The sequence below is a fragment of the Planococcus citri genome, chromosome 1, assembly GCF_950023065.1.
Source record: "Planococcus citri chromosome 1, ihPlaCitr1.1, whole genome shotgun sequence".
NCBI lineage: Eukaryota > Metazoa > Arthropoda > Insecta > Hemiptera > Pseudococcidae > Planococcus > Planococcus citri.
The window spans coordinates 74214194-74237717 of NC_088677.1; the positions used below are offsets into that span (position 1 = coordinate 74214194).

The window sequence follows — 23524 nt, forward strand, 5'->3', positions numbered from 1 at the left end:
ATATGTGTGAAAGTTGTATTTTGAGAAAAAACTGTTTGAAAGTTTGAGTGCTTGTGAAGTTTAGAAATGTGCATATTTGAACATGGTGACGATTTTATCTTATTTTCCCACTATCTAACTATATGAAATGCTATGCACCATCAGTCTGGATGGAAACTGTGTGTTAGTGGTAAGTGCTCCAACGTTCCGAATTATATGTCCTTTTTGAAGCGAAAAATTAGCCAATTTTTTTTTGATTTAAAAATGTTTTCGAGCAAATTTTTGGATTTAAACCAGGTAAATAATGGTTGATAACACAAAATCGACCATGAGTAACCCATTATCTCTGAAAAAAGATCGATATGTTGAGTAAAAAAAAAAAACAAACAAAAAAGACAAGTTTTTTTGGCCAATTTTTTTTATTGATTTAAAAGTGTTTTTGAGCAAATTCTTGGATTTAAACCAGGTAAATAATGGTTGACAACACAAAATCGACCATGAGTAACCCATTATCTCTGAAAAAGTAAATTTTTAATCGACTTCGCAGTTTTAAAATGGCGATATCTCACTAGTTTTTCGACTTTGTGAAGTGGGGATGGTCTCATATGATAGAAGAAGGTCTGAAGAATAACAATATGGATTCGTCTCAAAAAGGACATATGTGTCATATATACCCCTTTTTGTTATGACGTCTTCAATTAATTGGTGAAAATTAAAAAAAAAAAAATGTTCATTTTGTACCTTAAAATATGGCAACACTTGTTAAATTAATATGCACTTGTAAAATATCGACAAATTCCAACCGGTTCAAAAAAATTTTTTTTCTGGGGGGGGGGGTGGTCGATGTAAGCTGGATAAAAAAAAATAGGTAATGCAAAAGGTACTGTAAAAGTACTGCATTTCTTCGGAGAAATGGAGAAATTTTGTTAGACACCCTGACTTCTTTTTTTGGAAACAAATGGCAATGGCGCCCTGTAAAAATATTTTTAACCCTCCTCCCCCGCCTTCTTTGAAAAAATATTGGTAAATCTCATAACACTCGAAAAGTGTACGATTTGAGTGTTAAACTTTGATCCTTCATCTCTAAAAAAATCCATGGAATAATTCCAATGGTGAAAGGTAGGTACGTATTTTTGACACTTCCTCCCTCCGAAAAAATCTGGGAATTCCAAAGACATAATGAAAAGCGAAAAATTGACGTGTAAAATGTTGAACCTTCCTTCCCCATCCCTCATAAAGAAATCGAAAAGTATTTGAAAAAATCCTGCCGAAGTCCATGCTTTTTCATTTTAAATTCTTAAGACACCTTGCAATTTTTGTGATATTTTCTTGGGTTTTTCACGTAATTCTCAACGATTTTGGTGTCGATTTTGACTTTTTCGAAAACATTTAAATTGAACTATTTTTAGAAATATTTTACAGTTTACACAATTTGGTGTAAATTTTAGCTAATTTTTCATCATTTCAGAAACTTGTGATGTCTATTCATGTAGTTTGTATGAATTTGAGAATATTTTCAAATGATGATTTATACCTATAGGGCTACTTCTTGTTCATTTTGCTAATTTTTGATGATTTATGTCATCACTTTTTTCGTAATTTTGAATGATTTCACGTTGATTTTGTTATTTTTCCATCAATACCATGCAATTTTGTTGTAATCGGAGCAACATTTGTTTGTGTGTATTTTACGTAATTTTGGCGTTATTTAAGCTCCCGTATATCGGTATGCTCAAACTGGGTTACCTGCTTGAAGCAGAATCATCCTTTAGTGTGTTTTAATTCTCGAGCGAGGGGAAGGTGAATTAAATACCTACCATAGTATAGGTATCTTACGTAGTAAGATGGCAAAAGGAAGAGAAATGTTAAATTGTACGCGCGTTAGACGATGTACGAGTACGTGTCGAGATGAAATCTGCTTTCGACGCGAGTTGTAAGTTTTCACCTAATTAAATACGCAATTTTCTCCATCCTCACCCCTTGCTCAGCTCATTTCCTTTTTTGCTCTAGCCGAGACGAGACGAGACGAGGCGAGGCGTATATTCGTCGAAAACTCCAACTACAACATAGATCGTTTGTCGCAACGCAACAACGACGCACCTACTTGGCGAAAACTTTGCTCACATTTTAAGTCTCTTAAAAGAAAGAAAGAAAAAATAATAAACAGAATGAAGCGGCGACCTAGGTGGTCGAAGCCCGACGGGGCTGAGGTTTTTTTTCATTTTCCTTTTGTTTTTACTTCATTATTCGTGTGTCTTTTATCTCGCAGTGTGCGCTACGTGTACACAGTTACACATCGTGCGAATTTTTTTTCCTCCTGGATTGAAGGGTGGAACCACAACCATTCAAAAAAGGGGGTTCCCCAAAAAATACGTAAGGGCTATAGGCGCCTAAGAGGGGTGAAATGGTCCCCAAAAGCGTTTAACATGAAAGGTGGGTACCATAGAGAAACCTCTGCGCAAAAAATTTCAGATCCACACCCCCTACCCTTTTTGCGGAGCCTCCCTTTTTGAATTTTCAGTAGCACTTTTCTCAGCCCCATTTCAACCGATTTTGAAAATTTTTCTGGAAGTTATGTATATCCTTGATAGGTATTCACACAAAAATTTTCAACCCCCTCCCCTCATATTTACCCCTCTAAATGGCGTTTTTTTCATTTTTTTATGCCTATTAACAATCAAGATTGCGAGGTACAATTTTGTAAACACGTTTTTTGGATGTATTTTTGGCCCCCAAACATCATATACTATATTAGAAATTTTTGCTTTGGTGCGCCGTGGTGAAAACTTGGAATAATGTATCGTAGGGGGGTGAGGGGTGAAATGGGAATTTTGAAAAAAATAACTACCAATGAGTAGGGTATCGTTTTCATATGATTCGATACCGCTGAGCACGAATATGACCTCAGATTTTCTGCTACACTCACCTACCCCTCTCCAGAGCCCCTCAGACCCCCTCAATTTTCACGATTTTCGAAATATATTTATTTTGATGATGTTGGTGTCGTTTTCATATGATTCGATACCGCTGAGCACGAATATGACCTCTGATTTTCTGCTACAATCACTTACCCCTCTCCAGAGCCCCTCAGCCCCCCTCAATTTTCACGATTTTCGAAATAAAGTTATTTTCATGATGTTGGTGTCGTTTTCATATGATTCGATACCGCTGAGCACGAATATGACCTCTGATTTTCTGCTACAATCACTTACCCCTCTCCAGAGCCCCTCAGACCCCCTCAATTTTCACGATTTTCGAAATAAAGTTATTTTCATGATGTTGGTGTCGTTTTCATATGATTCGATACCGCTGAGCACGAATATGACCTCTGATTTTCTGCTACAATCACTTACCCCTCTCCAGAGCCCCTCAGACCCCCTCAATTTTCACGGATTTTCGAAATAAAGTTATTTTCATGATGTTGGTTTCATTGCTATGGGAAAATTACATAAGTTCATTGTTATTGTACATGAAATTTCTCGTAGAATCAGCTACAGCACATGGCTCCCCCTCGAGGGGGGTGAATCCTTCAATTTTTTTTCCACGCAGAAAACGCAACAAACCTGTATGATTGATCCCTCTCCCAAAAAAACGTTTTTTCGCTATTGTGAGCAAGGGAGGTGGGGTGGGGGAATTTTTTTTGGCTCCAACATTTTTTTTAAAGGTACCCAACGATGTTTCATCAAAGTTTCAGAAATCTGAGGACAGGGGCATTTCACCTATTTTACTCAGGAATACCCTTTCAACTATCCTGATACATACATTTAAGCAAAAATACTTCTGCGCGTGTAGTTTTACCGTACGATCGCGCGGTATAAATGAATTTTCAATTACACATTCTGAGGTAAAATTTCACGCTGAACAACTTGGTTCTCTTCAATTTTGGCCATTTGTCCATATTTTTGGAGAAAAACGTAAAAAACGTGGTTTTTTGAGAGTTTTTTGAGCTTTTGAGCTTGACCCACCACTCCAAATGGCCGGGTGATGATTTCTATAGAAAGTAGACCTAAAAATACATATTTGACGAAAAAATCGTTTTGGTATGTTTCTTTGTTCCGGAGTAATGTCGATTTAAAGTTTTCTTTTGTCCCTCCTTCTCCCCCCATGCGATGAAAAATTCTGAAAAAATTCAGGGAGGTAACCCCATGTATCCTCTAACTATATTCGTTTACAGAATAAATTTATCTAAATTACTCGCTGATGCAGAATTTTTCCCCTGAAAAACGCGTTTTTTGGCCCCCCTGCCTGAGGGGGGTGGGGTGGGGAGCGGGTTATGAGCCCAAAATTATTTTTTGGGGGTACTAAACATACCCTGTGAGTTTTATGGAAATCCGAGGTTAAGGGCATTTTGCCTATCTTATCGGGTGGTACCCTTTCAGCTTTACAACTCCAATTTGATGGAATTTTGTGGGAATCTCGAGTTTCAAAAATCTGCTGGAGGCTCCAGAACTGCTCAAAACGGGTTTAAAACGTTCCCAATCGATGTGACACGTCGAAAATAGGGTATATCCCAAATTTCAGATTTCTTTTTGGCCTAAATTGAATTTTAAAAAATTCACCAAAAATCGAAAAACGCACTTTGGCACTTGAAATTTTGACAGGTGATAAATTTTTGCATGATCTTTCGATCTCGTGTAAGTCCTATGTTGAAACGCAAAATCTGCAATTTCGGCTGACCTGCCATTAAAAATGACCGCCATTTTGAAAGTGAGGCCAGCTTTTTTTGAGCAAGTTTGCTTTAAAATGTTCCTTAGGATGTCCCCTTTAAGAAAAAAGTGTTCTCGGAGGATTGGCGGGGGGGGGGCTTCAATTACTCCTATTGTCATATGCCGGACTATTGAAACAAATTCTGCAAGTATAAAAATAGAACATTATAATTATGAAGTACGAATTGTTGAATTTTTTTCGGATTTCTTCCAATATCCTAACGGTTTAAAAAAGTTATTTCGAAAAATTTCAGTTTCCCGTAGCTAAATCGAAAGAGCATAAAAATACATCACCAGCCAAAATTTCAGATGCTGATTTTTGGTGAATTTTTGGAAAATTTCACTAAATCGATTGAGAAAGCTGAAATTTGGTGTGTACTCTATTTTCACCTTGAGCGAATTGGGATGATGGAATGAGCTAAAGAGCAGATTTAAATGGTTTTGAATTTTTTTCAAGATTTTTAGTGCGTCGCTCAATCAATTCGTATTTAAGTGAAAAATTTTACGCGATAACATCATTTTTAAAAAATTAATAAAGCGCCAATTTTTCAAATGAGCCATTTCAACTTCTTCTTTTCTCCCTTCCAACTCGCCACGAGTTCTCATATTATGTTCTTGATACTGTCTCCAAATTACACGTGTTCTAATTTTTAAAAAATTGTTAAAACCAATTTTCCAAATGTACGTGAGTGGATTAAGATTACCTGCCTACATTCTTTGAAATTACATTTTAAAAGTAAACAAACAAAAAAAAAACCTCGCGTGAGAATTTAGCGAAATCCAATTTAAAACAGATTTCCTTTTGGTATTTTTTTTTCAAAGGTGCGAAGTAAATCCATCTGTGAAAAAAAATTAACGAGAAGACGCTTTTATTTACTCTTGGAGTAAATAAGGCGTATATAATGAAAAACGAGGCACTGTACGGTAGGTACTAAAAATGAAGTCGCCAAAAATCCAGCAGCAGCGTAAATTTTACACTCAGCGTGAGATGAAGTTAACGGTGAACGGTATAGGGAAAGTTGCAAGGTACATAGTACGGTAGGTGTTCGCGAAAGTGGAAAAATTATCGTAGCAAAATAATTAAATTTGACGCCGAGCTGTTTTAAATTTCAGTTTATAGTCCAGTGGCGAAATGTAAGTAAACTATACGTTTTATGATAGAAGCGCGAAATTTTCTACGATGAACTGAAACGTCTAAGAAACTTTTTGAACCCTGGAGGCATTCGCTGATCCCCATAAGAGGGTTGTAGAGAGTAAGGCTCAAAGTGAAGGGGGATTGGTTCCTCATTTTTCAAAATTTGGTTATTTGCTCGTTCGTGGGGTCGTTTTAATATTGTAATTCAATCTCACTCAGTTCAAACATGTCTTCATTTTCAAGAGGCGAGGGGGAGGAGTGCCTCAAATTTGAGATTTTCTGATTGAAAATTTTGAATTACATATGTATGTATATGAATATGACCTCGCAAAAAGGTCCAGATTGATAAATTTTGAAAAAAGATTTCATGCTTCTGTCATGAAATGCAGATTATAACTATGAAAATTGCAGTTTTCCAATGGACTCCTCTGTCTCACAATGTTATGAAAATGTGCTTGGTTGGCCAACTGGCCTTGAATATTTTTTCCTTTCTCCGCCATAACTAATCACTATTTAACAGATACGTAAAGATAATGAGCTTTTGCCGCAGCAAAAGTCGTAAGTTAAGGGATGCGGCGAGGGGGTGCCGCGCCGGTGGCGTCGGTTTCGGCATCGGCGTCGAAAGTAACGGTTTAAAAACCATGTTATCATTTAACGTCAAAATGTTTACACTTGGAATACAGTTTGTAATTTATTTTGTTCGCGAGCGAAATAGCGAATACACAACGTCAGAAAGCGCGAGTGAGGAGGAGTGAGTACTGAGTAGAGGCGCAAAGCGGTCTGTTGCGGTCTCGTCTTGAACGCATACCGTGTCATTTGACGAGAATATGAATTTTAATCTCCAACTTCTCCGCTATAATAAAGTACGTAAACGTATAATCTTTAAAGTGAAGCTAAACGTGAAGCAGCGAGCAAGAGGCGGAGGCGGAGGAATGAAAATTTCTAAAGCCGTACGAGTACTACAGCTCGCGACTCGACGTAGCAAAGATGAAAAATTGAATTTATATCCCCTAAACAAGTGAGATCATTAAGAGTTTTTCCACAGTAGGCCAGTTGTATAGTTGGGGCTCTGACTGGAGCTTTTTTTCTCTTGTTACGTAGGTAGGTGGGCTGAGTTGGGCTGTGTACTCGCACAATTACACGACGAATGCTCGTATAGAGTGACGGAGGTGGCTAAATTGGAGTAAAACAATCGCAAACGAATAAAGTAAGAGTAACCCAGTTTAACCCTGCAAAGCCCGAATCCTCGAGCCTGCCAAATACCACATATGCCGTAGCCTATACGAATAGGTAGTATACTCGTACGGCTGCGAGCTAACTTAATATTTTAAAAGCTAATGTTGAGCCGAGCCGAGCCAGTATTTTTTCTTTCTGGATTTTTTTTTTTGTTGTTTTTTTGCGATACCCTCGAATATACTACGTGTAAGTACGCGGATTACGTACGGTATGGCAGCAAAAATAATGCACGAGTAGGTAGAGTTTTTTTATTCGAGACCTGTTGAGGAAAAAACACGAGCGTACGTACGGCTACAATATGGAGAGAAGAAAAAACGACGACGACGTTACGTAATTTTCCACATTTTCGAACACCGTGTCAAATAATCGATTGAAAAATTTTTCATGTCATCGCATTTTATATAAATGTAGGTACCTATTCGTGTATGCAAAACAATTTTTTTTCTACTAGTTCCATCAATCGTACGGGTATAAGTATAGGTACATGGTACACACTACACATACGTGTACGAGTATATCTCGAGGTGAAAGCAAAAACCATTGGGCAATGCTGTCAAAGTGATTTGATGTACTCGCATGACATTTTTCGTGCTATAAATTTTTATTTCAAGAGTGAAATTAATGCATTTTTCGTCAATTTGTCGACAAATTGGGGGGAGGGGGATTTTTTTCACATTATCGTCTACACATTGGTAAAATATTTCAAAAATGCAAAAATTTTCATTTTTTAGGTTTCGGATGGTACTTTTGCAGCAATTGTAAAACTTGTAATTTTTTTTTCTCGAAAATGAAAAAAGATGCCAGTCTAATTTTTTGATATGTTATTCTACATAAAAGGGACTAAAACTGAGAATTTTTTCAGAATTTTTACTCGCCGAGATCGTGGTTATATTTAAATTATAAGTTTTAAAATCGATTTTTTTAGGTTTTTGAAAGTGGCAACACTGATTTTGACATCACTCGTCGATTACCCTCTCAAAGTACTACAATTTGAAAAAAAGTTCAAAATTCTATACCACGTACAACCGGAGCAATTTGCAACTGAAATTTTCCATTTTCGGCCATTTTGGAGAACTTTGAAGCGCCACAGCTCCGTCAAAAAAAATCGAAAAAATGTCCGGTTTGCGTCATTCGTCATCGTTTGATGACCTCTACAAATGATCTGATTTTGAAAAAAATCGAAGACCCCTCGTGCAAAAATCCGCCGATTTGGCATGGAATGACCCACTGCATTAGGTATACTCGTATTATGTATTCCTACCTACATGTAGGTATGTATTTCGTGCAAAAGCGAAGTGCATCTAGTTCAGTTATACGTCCGTATAGCATCAGCATCGAATAAACCAGGAGGTAAACGTATATTTGTGGTAAATGCGTTGTATGATTGTATGTACCTACATTAGAATTCGGACTACCTTGTAATTAACTCCCAAAAACCATTCCATTTGATCCAGATCGTGTTTCGAAATTTAATCGTATATACGAGATTCTTGAAACGGATTCCTCAAAGGTAGCTAGATTTAGATTTGAAAAACCGAAATAAGTATACATATGATCCAGTACATGACAATAGGAATAATTATTACACCGCCCCCCTCTACCACAAACCGATCATCTGGGACAACTTTTTTCTTGAAGTAGACATCCCAAGGAACATTTCAAAGCATACTCTGTTCAGGAAGGAGCCTTCCCTGATATCCTCAAGGTCAATATCGTGACACCTGTGTTCAAAAAGGGTGATAGAAGTGCCATGAATAACTTAACTACAGACCCATTTCTATAACATCAGTGTTTTCCAAGGTTCTAGAAAGCTTATTCTATAAATGTATATCAAATTTTTTCAGTGATAATAATTTGTTACACAGCTCCCAATATGGGTTTTGCAAAAACAAAAATGCAAATGGTGACATTTATCACCTTATTCACAATATCTTGGAAAATGACATTATAGGGTTATTTCGCGATCTTTCAAAAGCATTTGATATGATTAATCATAAAATATTGCGAGGTAAACTAGAAAATTATGGTATTAGAGGGGTGGCTTTGGGACTGGACCATATCCTTTCTCAAAAATAGAACTCAAATTGTTAAGACAGAAGATATAAATGTGACGCGGCCAGCGATACCATACCATATGTCGGAAAACTTTTTTTTGAGATAATCGCGTTTTCATGGAAAAAGTCAGAAAATATCAAAAAAATTTTTTTTGTCGATTCATATACTATGAAGCCTATACTTTGGAATGGGTGTACCCACCGATCTCAAACACGTCGTTTTAGTGGTGAAAAACCGGTTTTACAAAAGTGCTTTTCATAAAAAAATGTCAAAAAAAAAAAAAATATGATGTAAAACCATTAAAAGATGAAGAAAATCAAAAAAAAAAAAAAATTTTAAAATGTTACAAAAATAACCCAAACTTTCAAAAACGTTTTTCTCAGAATTTTGGTTTTTGAATTTCAAAAAATACGCAACTTTGAAATTTTGAAAATTTGTCAGATTTTAATATTTTGAAAATCTGTTTGCACCATTGCAGGGCTTGCAAACCGAAACCAAAACCCCCAAAAACCGATTAAAATTGCTCAAAACCGAAACTAGGAGCGTTATTTTCCCACAACTAAAACCAAAACCGAAACCGGGAGCGTTATTTTCTCAAATTCAAAACCAAAACCGAGAGCGTAACCAATTGAAAACTGAATTGGTTTTGGTTTTGGAATTTTTCAGGTAATTAGCCCAATTAATACTGCATTTTTGGTAAAAATGAAGTAAAAACTGATGCTAAAAGTAAAAAGGCCTGAAAACTAGAAAAATTGACAAATTTGGCACTGCCAAAGTGCAGCTTTCTAGTCACATACACAAAGTACTTGAAAAAATTATCACTTTCTTGGCCTTCTTCCTTCTAAAAAAAGGAGAAAAAAGGAAAAAACCGAAACCAAAACCAAAACCGAAACTGATTCCTTTGAAATCAAACCCTTTAAGCAAAACCGGAATGAGAGAGATATTATTTTTGAGAACCTAAACCAAAACCAAAACCGAAACCTTTACTTTTTCAAAAAACATAAAACCAAAACCAAAACTGAGAGTGATATCTATCCGGTTTTCAAGCCCTGCACCATTGAAAAGAGGAAGAAAAACACTACCAAAACCCACAATAAAACGAAAAAAATTTTTGCCGACATATGGTATGGTATCGCTGGCCGCGTCACAAATGGAGAATACCATTTCTCTGAACAATATCCAGTTGAGCAAGGAGTTACTCAGGGGTCAATATTAGGACCTCTGTTCTTTTAATGTCAATGACCTTCCAAAAAATGTAAGGAGTAACTTGATCCTATTTGCAGATGACACTACAGCGCTGATTTCTATGAATATGGGTGTCTCAGTACAGCAGGTTGTGGATGATTTGGTAATATGGTTCAGAAAAAATAAAATAAAATTAAATGTTGAGAAAACAAACCTAATAATTATATTTTGGTCACAGTGCACAAAATTTAAATTTGGCGCTGCCTATAACTACAGTTGAATGTCTAAAATTTTTGGGAGTATACATCAACTCCAGTCTAACTTGGACTGATCACGTAGACTATCTAGCTGGAAAATTATCATCAATAAATTATCTTCTTTGGCAATTAAAAGGTGTCACCAATGTGCAAACATTAAAAATGGCATAATGGATTGTTCCAGTCTAATATGGCATGTGGCTTGGTGTTTTGGGGCGCTAATATCAGTCTTCTGCAGAGAATTTTTGTAATACAAAAACAAGCAATTAGAATCATCTATCGAATACAAGTTACAGAATCATGTAAGAATCTCTTTCTTTCAAATGAAATTTTAACCTTACCCTGCTTATACATATATCTGATAGCCCAAATTGTGAAGAAGGGCATAGTAAAATTACATACCTCTCAACATAGTCATAGAAATAGCCAACAACTACATAGCACACAATTCAGGACTAAATTTTACCAAGCTAGTATAGACTTCATGGCTGCAAAAATTTATAACAATATTCAAAATGAAATCAAAATTATCAATTGCAAAAAATTATTTTCTAAAACTCTGAAAAAATGGCTGCTAAAAAAAGCATCCTATTCAATAGATGAGTATATGGACGCTGTTACATAACTGAGTGCATTACAAATTGAACTTTCAGCGACTCCTTGAATTTTTGATTTATCATCTTCAATAGTCCTGATTATTTATACATTATACAGTATCATTGTTTCTTTTTGACTTTTTTGTGTAATCGATAATTTTATGATGTTGTAAATAATTCTAAGAATCTTTATAAATGTACAAAATAACTACAGTGGCGTCGCGATAAGTGAAACCTCGATATGTGAAAAAACTCAATAAGTGAAATAAAAACCTCCTTCCCTTCACCTTGGACCAATTTTACGTGTAAATCAACCTCAATAAGTGAAAAAGGGCTACCTCGTTAACTGAAACTAGGATTTATCCCAAAATTATTGAGTTTACCTCTATAAGTGAAAATACCTCTTTAACTGAAAGGTACTGAATCGTTCAGCCTCTATAAGTGAAAAAGAGCCTCAATGTTTTGCTAAAGTTAAATCGTTTCCAATGGATTATGTGTCAAACAAGAAGGTAAGGATGACCTGTGAGCTGTTTAAAGACTGACTGATCAAACTAAATTCGAAATTGATCACTGAAAATCGGAAAATTTTATTGTTCAATTCATGTTTTTCGTTTTTTTTATCCGAACTTTGATAAGTGAAAATCAACCAAAAAAAAACTCCCTAACTGAAACCTTCGTATGTGAAAAACTCGATAAGTGAAACAAAAATTTTCTTCCCTTGAATTTTCACTTATCGCGACGCCACTGTATCTCAATTTTTTAGACTGTATTTTTTTCTGATTTATTGCAATTATAGACACTGGACCTGCGTAGTATAAGACAACTAACTGGCAGCCATCTAGGCAAAATATCCTGAGTAACGCCAATTTATCCCGCTGTGTGCTTTTGGCTGCACTGTTGTCGAATTCTTGAACAAATTACTTGCAAAATACAGCGCAGCCAAGAGCAAACAGTGGGAGAAATTGACAGTACACAAAATATTACTATGGTCCCTTTTCCCCATTGCCTGCAGATTGAAGTACATACATACAGCACAGCCAAGAGCACCCAGCAGGATAAATTGGTGTTACTCAATTTTTCTTTACCATTTCAGTTCCCCTCAGCCTGCAGTTGGTTGTCTTATTCCGCAGGTCCAGTGTCTATAATTGCAATTATGTTTTTTATTTTTTTTTTAAAGATTCTATTACTTTTATTGAAGGTGTTTATTTAAATATCTGTGCTAATCCTACACCTTTATAATGCTGCACATGGCGCATTCATTTCATTTTATTTCATATTATTTCATTTTATTATTCATTTTTTTAAATATCTTTGTTAGTAAATAAATCGACTTTGTAAATGCAGCAATGCTGCCTATTGCAAAAAATAAAGTTGATTTGATTTAAAACAAAAGATGGCTTTCCAGCTAGAGGCTCCAAGATTTTTCAAAAACCTGCTGGAGGCTCCAAAATGACTTGAAGTCGCCTGCAGTCGACTTGATAGCGTGTTTCAAGTTAGGAGTGCAGCGTGAATTTCGGATTTCCTACTTCATTCGATGAAATTTTGTAGTAATTTTTCAAGTCTCAAAAATCGGCTGGAAGCTCCAAAACTGCTCAAAACGGTTTGAAACCATTTTGGCCATATCCAAATTGTCAACTTTTTAGGTAAATTTCGTAAAATTTTGATTTTCCCCCATTAGACTTGAATTTGATTTTCAAAAATTCACCAAAAATCGGAAAATGTACTTTAGCACTTGGAATTTTGGCTTGTGATGAATTTTCGCATACTCTTCCAATCTATGGCTATGTCTAGTTCAAACAATTTTGAGCGTAAATGTGACCAATTTTTCAAGGGGGGGGGGTTAGAGTATGGTGGGAGGATTGACGCAGGGTGTTCGTGTGAAAATTGCATTTTCGCCATAAAATTCAACTCACCCCTTTCTAAATTTTTAAAGAGTGATTTTCAAAACTGCGTCAGCATATCTTATTCGAAAATTTCAACAATCCCCATAAATCGAGTTTGTTCGCACCGAAAAATTTGATCACGATTCCAAATCTCCAGTGAAAAATGATACTTACATACTTGAATATTCATTTGAAAAAGTTCTCAACTAGGTACCTTACCTATGTTTCAAAGTTGAACTCGTTCGATCAAAATTTACTCTATGAAGAACTCATCAACGCACAGTGGGCTGTGAGCACCCTCAAAACGGGCGTAATTCAAAAACTTACAATGAACCCTAAAAAAATGGTACAATGATATCCTCCCTTATGTTTTTGGGGTCGCCGAATACGAATTTGACAATATTTTTTTGTAGGGGTGGGGGGTGAGGGGAGCTAAAAAGTCAAAATTTGACTATAATGATGTGTGATATGTCGAAATGTATGTTTTTGAGGGTGCAGATCACGAATCTGACAATATTTTTTTCGTAGGGGTCAATGGTGAGGGATGAAGGGGGTGAAAAATTCAAATTTTGACCATAATGAAGTGTGATACATCGATTTGTATGTTTTTGAGGGTGTAGATCACGAATTTGACAATATTTTTTTCGTAGGGGTGAATGGTGGGGGATGAAGGGGGTAAAAACGGTGAAAAATTCAAAATTTGACCATAATTACGTGTGATATGTCAAAATGTACGTTTTCGAGGGCGTAGAAGGGGTGAAGGGTGGGGGATGAAGAATTTTCTATTGGGGAGCCGTCAAAGTCCCTGGAAGAAAAAATTTGTCACATTTTAACGCAATTCACCAAGATTTTTCACTATAATCGACTGTGGAGGTCGCGGGGGCACTTCAGGGCAAAAATGGCGATTAACATCTTGAAATACACTATCTTAAGTATTACCAGCCACTGGAATTTCCCGTGCATCTACGTGCAAAAATTTTTTCTATTCCTATTTATGCAGCAGAGTAGGCAAAAAACGGAGTTTCAACGTAAATTATACCTCTATAATTACTTTATAACAACTAAAATCGAGTAAATTGATGAAAATTACTCACTTTTAGTTGAATTATTCATATTCGGTACATTTCGACATATCACACATCATTATAGTCAAATTTTGAATTTTTAAACATTTTCACCCCCTCAGCCCCCACCATTGACCCCTACGAAAAAAATATTGTCAGATTCGTGATCTACACCCTCAAAAACATACATTTCGACATATCACACATCATTATAGTCAAATTTTGACTTTTTCGCTCCCCTCACCCCCCACCTCTACAAAAAAAATATTGTCAAATTCGTATTCGGCGACCCCAAAAACATAAGGGAGGATATCATTGTACCATTTTTTTAGGGTTCATTGTAAGTTTTTGAATTACGCCCGTTTTGAGGGTGCTCACAGCCCACTGTGCAACGTTTCTCTTGAGATTGAAATATGTACGTAGGTAATCAAAATTCAAATTGTTGAGCGAGGGAATTGAGAAGTTGTAACTCGACTGGAAAATTTTTGTTGACATTTCACTAACACGAACATGTGTTCGAATTCGACGTGAGTAAAAGTAAAGCTACGTATAATTACAAAATGTTATCATCTAATTTTGAAGAGATAACTCGCTGGCCGCTGGTGGGAAATTACAATTATGTAGATCGTATAAATGCTGCCGACACGTACGAGAATTTTTTTTATAACCATTATCGTCACTTTCCCGGATTTGCGTTGATGAATTTTTGGCCTTTTGCCTACTTTCATCGATTAAATCTACATAGCTACGAGTACCTATATCTATATAAATGTGTACAAAGATAAAAATTTGAACTAAACGACCCCCACGATAAAAATTCGACTTCGAGTGGGTGGTACAAGGGGAAAGAAAATCGATTCACCTTACATTACGCGGAGATTTGCTCGAATTAATTCGTGATACTTTTTTTTTCAACGATACGTTATCAGAAAATCAAATCAGCAGACATTTAACGAGTCGTTATAGTTAATTCGATTAAAAAAGTAAAAAAAAAAAAACTAGTTCTATAAATAATACGTGTACACGTTAGAAATGCAGCGCTGTTGACTGTACCAGTGTCCATATTTCATATACCGAGAAATTAATTCAAAAATACAATTTAATCGAGCCAGTTAGATAATTATTCATGAGAGGGGAGTACCCAACCACCCATGGGTAATTTTTTTTCGTTTTTTTTTCCTTCACATGTTATCACACTTACCTACTTCATTTTGACTTCCTACAGCAACTTTAAACTCGAGTATTTAGAAAGTATTATTACGTAATTATTTTTGCATATTTTAAAGGTGGGGTAGATTTAAGATGCATTTATTATGTACAAAGTAAGTCATTGATTATGATTGTTTAATTAATGTACCGGTATGTTGTTTTTGTTGTTACAGGTAAGAAGATTGGTTAATGGATTTTATGCGAGAAATAGTGTTATGTTGTGTAGAAACTGAACAGTGAAGTGAACGTTCAATCCAGTCCAGTATTAAGATGACATTGACCTTATGTAATTGCATTATTACATTTATGACACGTACACGTATCGTATCACGACTGGTGTAGGTCTAGGTACTGCACTTTTTTAGCACAGTGTAGGTGTATCTAACTCCTACAGTAATTATTTTTTTATTCGTAAAGCAGCGAAATTATTTTTAATATTAGAATTTAATTGGTCCAAGTACTGAGCAGCAAATGCTCGGTGGTTTTTCCGAATAAAGAAAAGCAATGATGCAGAAATGGGAAAAGTATATCAATCTGACGATAAGCTTTGCTGCTTCTGCTCATGATCGATTTGATTAGGTACTGTCTCGAAAAATTCGCAGTATTTTTAAAGTACTTGGCTTCTTCGTAATGGAAATGTAATTTCTTTACTGAAGACTGAAGTATACGAAGAATATTCGTGTTGATAGGAAAATATGAAATGTAGTACAAGCTCGAGTACGATCGGCTTTCGAAGCTTTCTCTAGAAATTACACACTTTCACGAATGAAACCCATTAAATTCAGCGAATGAATCGAGTATTAAATACGTAAAACAAAATACGTGACATTATTAGTAAATTTATAACGAATTTCATCAGATTTTGTAGAGAAAAACTGCCACCGAGGGATACTTTTCAGGGATGCGATGATATCCGATATATCATGATATTTATCGATACGTATCGGATCAGTAGTGTATCGATACGTATCGATCCAAACTTGATACCGAGCTTTTGAATTTTGTTTGTTTTTGGCTTTTTTTTATCTGTGAAAGTTTTGGCATTTCAGCCAACTTTTTAAGCTAAATAAACAAACAAAAGTATCATGATATTTATCGATACGTATCATGATATTTTCAGAAGTATCGATACCGTATCGATACGGTATCATCGCATCCCTGATACTTTTTGGTTTGTTTACTTCTCATATAAAGTACTGATAAGAGTGAAATTTGGATCTAGTTCGGCGGTATTCGCAGCTACCGAACGATGGTTATAAAAGCTCATACCTACGATGCGATGCATTAAACTAAGAGTAATTGAATGGCTTACCGCACATATTGATGAACTGGTTTCCGAATAAACGACACAGGCAGACACAGGCAAACAACACGCGTCTAATTTATTATCACACTAATAATCATTCCTTTTTATATTTCACGAACCTAGATGATGCAGTGTTGTAGTGAACTGAGGCGAGTATCGCAACTAAATCAACTTGATAATTGGAAGACGGAAATCTGCGTTGTTAAAAAATCGTACCATTCGCCGACCGCCGCCTAGAGATAGCGTTGCAGTGCCGTTTCTCGGCATGTTTTCCATTTTTTGTGAGAGTTGTAATCGAAAATACGCGTGATCGCAACTTTGACTTCTAATATTTATTGATAGAAAAATGCTAGGACTTCGGGGAAAAAACCATCGTGAAGAGGATGAAATTCTGAACATTTCCACAGTTTCAAAACCATATGTAACCATTCAAAATTTTGAGTAATTTCAACTCAAAGTTAACAAATTTGTAGAAATCGAATCAAGCGCGATGAATTTTCTGGAAGTTATGTATATCCTTGATAGGTATTCACACAAAAATTTTCAACCCACTCCCCTCATATTTACCCCTCAAAATGGTGTAAAAATGTGTCTTAGGGAGGGTTGGGGTAAAATGGGAATTTTGGGGAAAATAACTAAATATTAATGAACAGGGTGTCATTTTCTTATGATTCGATACCGCTGAGCACGAATATGACGTCAGATTTTTTGTTACACTCATCTAGCCCTCTCCAGAGCACTTGGCCCCCTCAAGTTTTACCATTGTTGAAAAGCATTGAAAAGTTGAAAAACGCTATTTTGAGGGGTAAATATGAGGGGAGTGGGTTGAAAATTTTTGTGGGGATACCTATCAAGGATATACATAACTTCCAGAAAAATTTTCAAAATCGGTTGAAATGGGGCTGAGAAAAGTGCTACTGAAATTTCAAAAAAGGGGGGTACCGCAAAAAGGGGAGGGGGTGTGGATCTGAAATTTTTTGCGCAGAGGTTTCTCTATGGTACCCACCTTTCATGTTAAACGCTTTTGGGGACCATTTCACCCCTCTTAGGCGCCTATAGCCCTTATGTATTTTTTGGGGAACCCCCTTTTTTGAATGGTTGTGGTTCCACCCCCCTTGGGGGTAGAAAGAAAGTTGATATATCACTAGATCGGAAATTTGACGTAGATTCTTATCCGACCACCTATTTCTCGCTAAAATGCAATGCGGGGGAGAAAATTGCAAAAAACTGGTTTTGGGGGGCTTAGATCCACAATAGGGGAGAACGCACACCAGGGACGACCGGGGACTCATCGGATTCGTGTTCAGCACAAAAAAATGGACCAGTATACCAAAATTCAGCTTTCTCCCCCATTTTTCCCAATGACCCTTTTTTTTCATCTAATTTTCCTGGACTAATGTGAAAATCAAAAAATTGCTCTGAAAAATCGAAATATCAACTTCAGCAGCTGAAAATTTCGAGGTAGACTATGTTCGATGTCCTCTAGCCAATGGTACAAGAATCATTGAAATCGGTCAATGTGACCTGGGGCACCTCCCTTGTTAGTTATCAAATTTTTTCTATTTTTGTAAGTAAAAGACTCATATTCAGGGTGTCTACTAGCAAGAAAAAGGCAAGAAAGTTAGAAAAAGGCGAGAAATTCGCTTGGATGGCAAGAAAGTTAGAAAATAGTATAGAAATTCCTTCGAAAAGCAAGAAAATTTCCAAGAAATCACATCAAAAATCTCTGAAAAATTGAAGTTATCCCAGCAAAATTTCAAGTTTTTATTTTGTTAAAATTGATGTTGTTCTACTTTTTGAATTAAAAATTTTCCAAAAATTTTGCCCTCGCTTCGCTCGGGCCATTCAAGATAGTATTTTCAAAACTTTTAAGAATTCAAAAATTAAATAGGTTTAAAAAGTGCAAATTTTTTATTCTTTGAACAGAACGACTAACTTTTCAAAATTGTTGATATTATTGCGCTCCGATGAAAATGTAAAATATAGCATACAAAATGGTTGTTTTTTTTCGTTTTTCACAACAATTTTTTCAACAAATTTTCGCTCTCGCTTCGCTCGAGCAGTAATTTCAACTTCATTTCAATAAAATGATAATTCATTGTGAAGGGTCTTCTGAAAACAATCTAAAATGTCGATTTTTCGTGTCTAAAATTCTGATTTTGCTCTCCCCTCAATCACAAATAAAAATATACCTAAGCTCTTTCATGGTTTGATCCTGTAATTGTATATGTCACTGATATTCAGCACGTTAAAATTTTGATTGTTGTAGGAAAAATAACAATTTTTTGTTGGAAAAATGACATCATACTCCCCCCTCCTAAAAAAAACACGACTTCGATCCGCATTCGAGTTTACTTTTCATAGAATTGAATTCACTTCAGTAGACTTGCCTCATCGTTTGTTTTCATTGCGTTTTTTAGTGTGCGTAGCACACTATTGGTTTCGCTTTGAGAAATTGAAATTTCAATTACAATGAATGTTCTCTTAAGCTATCCAACCGTTTTTTGTACCTATTGGACACCATTTGAGAATCATTAAGGCGGAGGGAATAGATTAATTTTCATTCAATTCGGATGGGTAATTGCTGAGTAATTGCAATTTTAGTTCATTATTTTAATGCATTAAATCCTAAAAAAGGGAAAAGGGGACTTGTAGAACACCTGCCGCTTATTGTACCCTGCTATACCCCCAGTCTATTCCATCACCAGCTGTGTTTCATTGTACCCTGTTACACCCCCGGTCTGTTAGCTGTAAATTCCAAGTGGGAGTGGTTTGGTGGGGCGTTTATTCAACAAATATATTCTTTTAATGCCCTAACCCACCATGTGAGCTCGTAGTCGAATGGTTAGGGCATGTAGGTAGGAATAGGAAATTTAGGGACCCAGGTTCGAAACCCCGTGAGGTAAGTAGGTAGGTGACAGATTTTTCGTAGGAAAATTGGATAGGTAAATGCTTTGGAGTTACCTATGTAGTAGGTGCATGATAATGGGGTAAAAATAATGCTGAAATTGAGTTATGAATTATGATATATTTGCTAACTAAAAATTCATTTCATTAATTTTTTGTCTACCTATAGCCATAAGTATAGTAAGAATTACCTTGACATGAATAATTTTTAACTTTTTACTAATAATTTAAAAATTACTTCAAAATGAGTAATTAAACTAATTTTTGTACAATTGAAACATGTAATTTTTATTATCATGATTTAGTAAAAATTATTAAAACAAAATGATTTTTACTATTGGTACCTATAGCAAAATTTATTAAAATGATAATTTTTACTATACGATTACAGTAAAAATTATTGAATGGGATCTGGTACTCAATTGTGCTAAATACTAGTATTTAGTTAAATTTTTTTGTAAAAATTACCCATATTTTTTTTGTGTAATTTAGAGGCAATGCAAATTCTTAACATATTTTATAAGATTTAATTCTTAATTTAGAATAAAAAGCAAGTTCTGAAAATTGGTTTGAAAATTTATAAATTTGAAGACAATAGAAATTCTAAACAAAATAATATGAAAATTTGTATTTAGAGACGCTGAGAATTCCAAAAATTGATTAAAAGTTCTGTAAGTTGCAGATAATGTGAACTTGAAAATTATATGAAATAAGTATTGTAATATTTATGAAGAAGATGAGAATTCTGAAAAATTGGAGGCAATGTGAATTCCAAAAATTGAGTAAACGTTTTACAATTTGTGGACAATATGAACTTGAAAATTGAATTTGAAATTTTTTAATTTAAAGACAATAAGAATTCTGAAAAATTATTCAAAATTTGACTATTTAGAGGCAATGTGAATTCTAAAAATTGATTGCAAATTTCCTAACTCAGCAGCAATGCAAAATTCTGAAAATTTATTGAAAACTTCATGAAATTGTAGCGATGGGGAATTCGGGAAATCGATTTGAAATTTTGTAAATTTTAAAACAATGCAAACTATGAAAAACAACTAGAAATTTTTTAATTTAGAAGCAATACAAGCTTATAAATTATTCTGAAATACCTTGTACCTATTGTAATTTGGAAAATATGAAAACACTGAAAAACAATTATTATTTTGAAGCAGTGAGAGTTTCAAAAATTCTCGTCACTGTGACATGGTTGATTCACTTATGCACTACCTAGATGTAATAACGGTTATAGCTGTAGAAAAGGCAGCTAGCTACGCACACTTTGCAGCTAAGCTTTGCTTAGCTGTCTAGTTTATTTATTACTATTTTTTCATAATACATTTTTGAGAAATTTTGTTGGGGGGGGGGGTTAGAGGGGTTAGCGAAGATTATCTATGCGTAAATATGAAGAGGGTAAGAAATTTCATTTTTGGAAGCAAGAAAAAAGCAAGAAAAAGGCGAGAAATTTGCTTTTTTGATTTTAGTAGACACTCTGATATTGAGACTCGGACTTGAAAAAAGACTCACATTGTGAAGTAAAATCAATACCTATAGGTATATATTAGTACATCGAAATCATGGTTTTCCAAGACGTTGGTTTCAAATATGTTGTTAATTTAATTATACGCAAACGTTGAGGGGGAGTGATAGAGGAGAATAATAAAGAGTATATAGTGAAATCGTAATGAAAAGCTCCCTCTTCCCGGTTTGCTCAATTGTAAAATGACCACACATTCGAAATAGACGTCTTCGATAACCATGATTTCGATAGGTATGTACATCGATTTTACGTCAAAATTTCATACGCACTTCCCATCTCATCTCATCCCTTCGAATTTGTCGTCAAAAAAATTGATACCAGATTAAAATTATTAACGACATCGAAGTTTGTAATTCAGTAAGCATCATCCGACCATTCGACAAAAATAAGTGCTACTTGTTTAAAATATACAAAGTATTAGTCAAATATCACTCACTTCCCCTACTCTTGGGAAAATGGTACAAGAAGTGCCACGGGTCTAAATTTATAGATTGGGGCACGTAGTATTAGAAGATTCATGTTAACTGGTTTTCTAGTCCTGACATTCAAAAATGTATGAATTGGAGTATTTATTTCAAGAAATGTAAAAATTTGTAGTTTAATTCAATAAAAGAAAAAAATCATAAATAATTTACAATTAATAGGAAATCAAAAATCAAAAATTAGAGATCTTTTTTGTTTCATCTTGTTTTTTTTTTTTAGTTCTCTTTCAGTTTTTGATCTCTGAAAATTAAATTCAAAAAGAAAAGAGAACATTTTATTGCCAAGTGAAGCGAAGGGAAAACATTTTTGGTACATTTTCCAATTTTACCCGAACGAAGCAAGAGTGAAAGCTTTTGAAAATTTACAATTTCAGAGTAACCAAAATAATAATTTTCAATATGAAAAGTTTCCAGCGCAACATTTTCCTGATTTTGGATAGTTCAAAATTAAATTTTGCACGTTGATTCGGGGCGCAAAGTAAAATTTTTCACTTTTACGCGTCGTTTTCAATGAATTTTAGGCGATTTCTGGTAAAAATCTAGACTTTTTCTCAACTCGAGCAGTTTTAGAGACCTCGTGAAAAAAAAGGAAAAAAACGCAGCGGAAATTTTTTTTATTTAAATTTTTGTGTTTTTCTATCTGCTAAAGACCATTTCTACACAATTTTTTCCACCAGTCGGGCCGAAATTTTTTTTCAAAATCCACAAAAATTGGAAATAAGTTGAAAATTTTCAAGTCTGATTGCAAAAAAAAAAACAGAACTTTTTGATAAAATTGTTAAAAAGCAGGACAACTGTAGGATAAGAGCGGAACTTGCAGAACTAACGGTCCTGAAAATCCTGCAAGTCCTGCAAAAGTCTAGCTTTTCAACACTTTTCATCAAAAAGTCCCTTCAAGGCTCATTTGTCAACTTTTTTAGAATTTGATTTACCCATTTCTGAATTGTTCAAATTCAAAATTCAAAGTTTGAATCAGAAGTATAAACTCTTCCCTGCGTTAGAAACATTTTTTTAAATAGGTAGTGATTTTTGAAAGCTTTTGTCGTTGCTTTGCCAGGGCCAATGAACGAATTTTTGTGGAATTTTTTCTGTGCAAGAAATTCATGGAGGGGAGAGCCTGAAAACTACAAATTTTCAATTTTTCCCTCGAAAAAGTACTGACCACCCCTCCTACTCCGAAAACATGTATCCAGTCTCAGCAGCTGGGCAGTCACACAATGGAGCGCTAGGGCTCTTCCATCATGATTTTTGGGAAAATTCAACACAAAAATGGGTTCGCTGGCGTATTAAGTCGTACCCTCCCCCTCCTTCCCCCAAAAAGTTATATCCGTATTATGAAGGAGTTTGTTTCGTACCCATTGAACTACAGTTCGCGAAAAACGGTTCACATTTAATAAGGCGCAATAGAATCAAGTAACACCCCCTCCCGCGAAACACTGAGAAAAAATGAACTGTGATAGAATCGTTCAAAAGTGACTTTGTGAACTATTAAAATAGGCTGAAATTTCCCCGGCAATTAGGATATTTCAAAGAAAATATTTTTTGAGCATTATTGAAGAATGACTCAAACCCGCCAGCAGTCGACTTAATAGCGTGTTTACATTGGATTGCAGCGTGAATTTTCGCTTTCCAACTGCTTTTGATGAAATTTTCTGAAAATTTCAAGTTTCAAAAATGTGCTGGAGGCACCAGAACTGCTCAATACGGGTTGAAATTGTTTCCAATCAATTTGGCAGGTCGAAAATAGCGTATGTCTCAAATTTATCAGCTGTGTAGCTCAATTCGGTGAAATTTCGATTTTCTTCTCATTTTTGGCCAAAATTTGATTTTCAAAAATTCACCAAAAATCGAAAAATATATGATTTTAACTGAACTGGTCATGCTTATAGGAAATTTGACGTAGAATAATTTTAATTAATCACTTGTTCCCCTCTAACCCTTCATTTCGGCGATATAGCCGAGAAACGTAGATTCACAAAAGTTAATG

At 35.1% G+C, this 23524-nt stretch overlaps 2 protein-coding genes across 4 annotated transcripts in view; one reads left to right on the plus strand and one right to left on the minus strand.

Annotated features, from left to right (window-relative positions):
* LOC135831926 (glutamine--fructose-6-phosphate aminotransferase [isomerizing] 2-like) overlaps positions 1 to 16787 on the minus strand; it is a 50181-nt gene extending 33394 nt beyond the window's left edge. The window contains exon 1 of one of the 2 annotated variants that reach the window (XM_065344801.1): positions 16618 to 16787. In XM_065344801.1, the coding sequence (XP_065200873.1) occupies positions 16618 to 16624 (7 nt within the window). In that variant the 5' untranslated portion in view covers positions 16625 to 16787. The remainder of the gene's footprint in view (positions 1 to 16617) is intronic. The other variant, XM_065344794.1, reaches the window with a different exon arrangement.
* LOC135831991 (NIF3-like protein 1) overlaps positions 1 to 23524 on the plus strand; it is a 90725-nt gene that overhangs the window by 37570 nt on the left and 29631 nt on the right. The gene's annotated exons all lie outside the window — the stretch shown is intronic.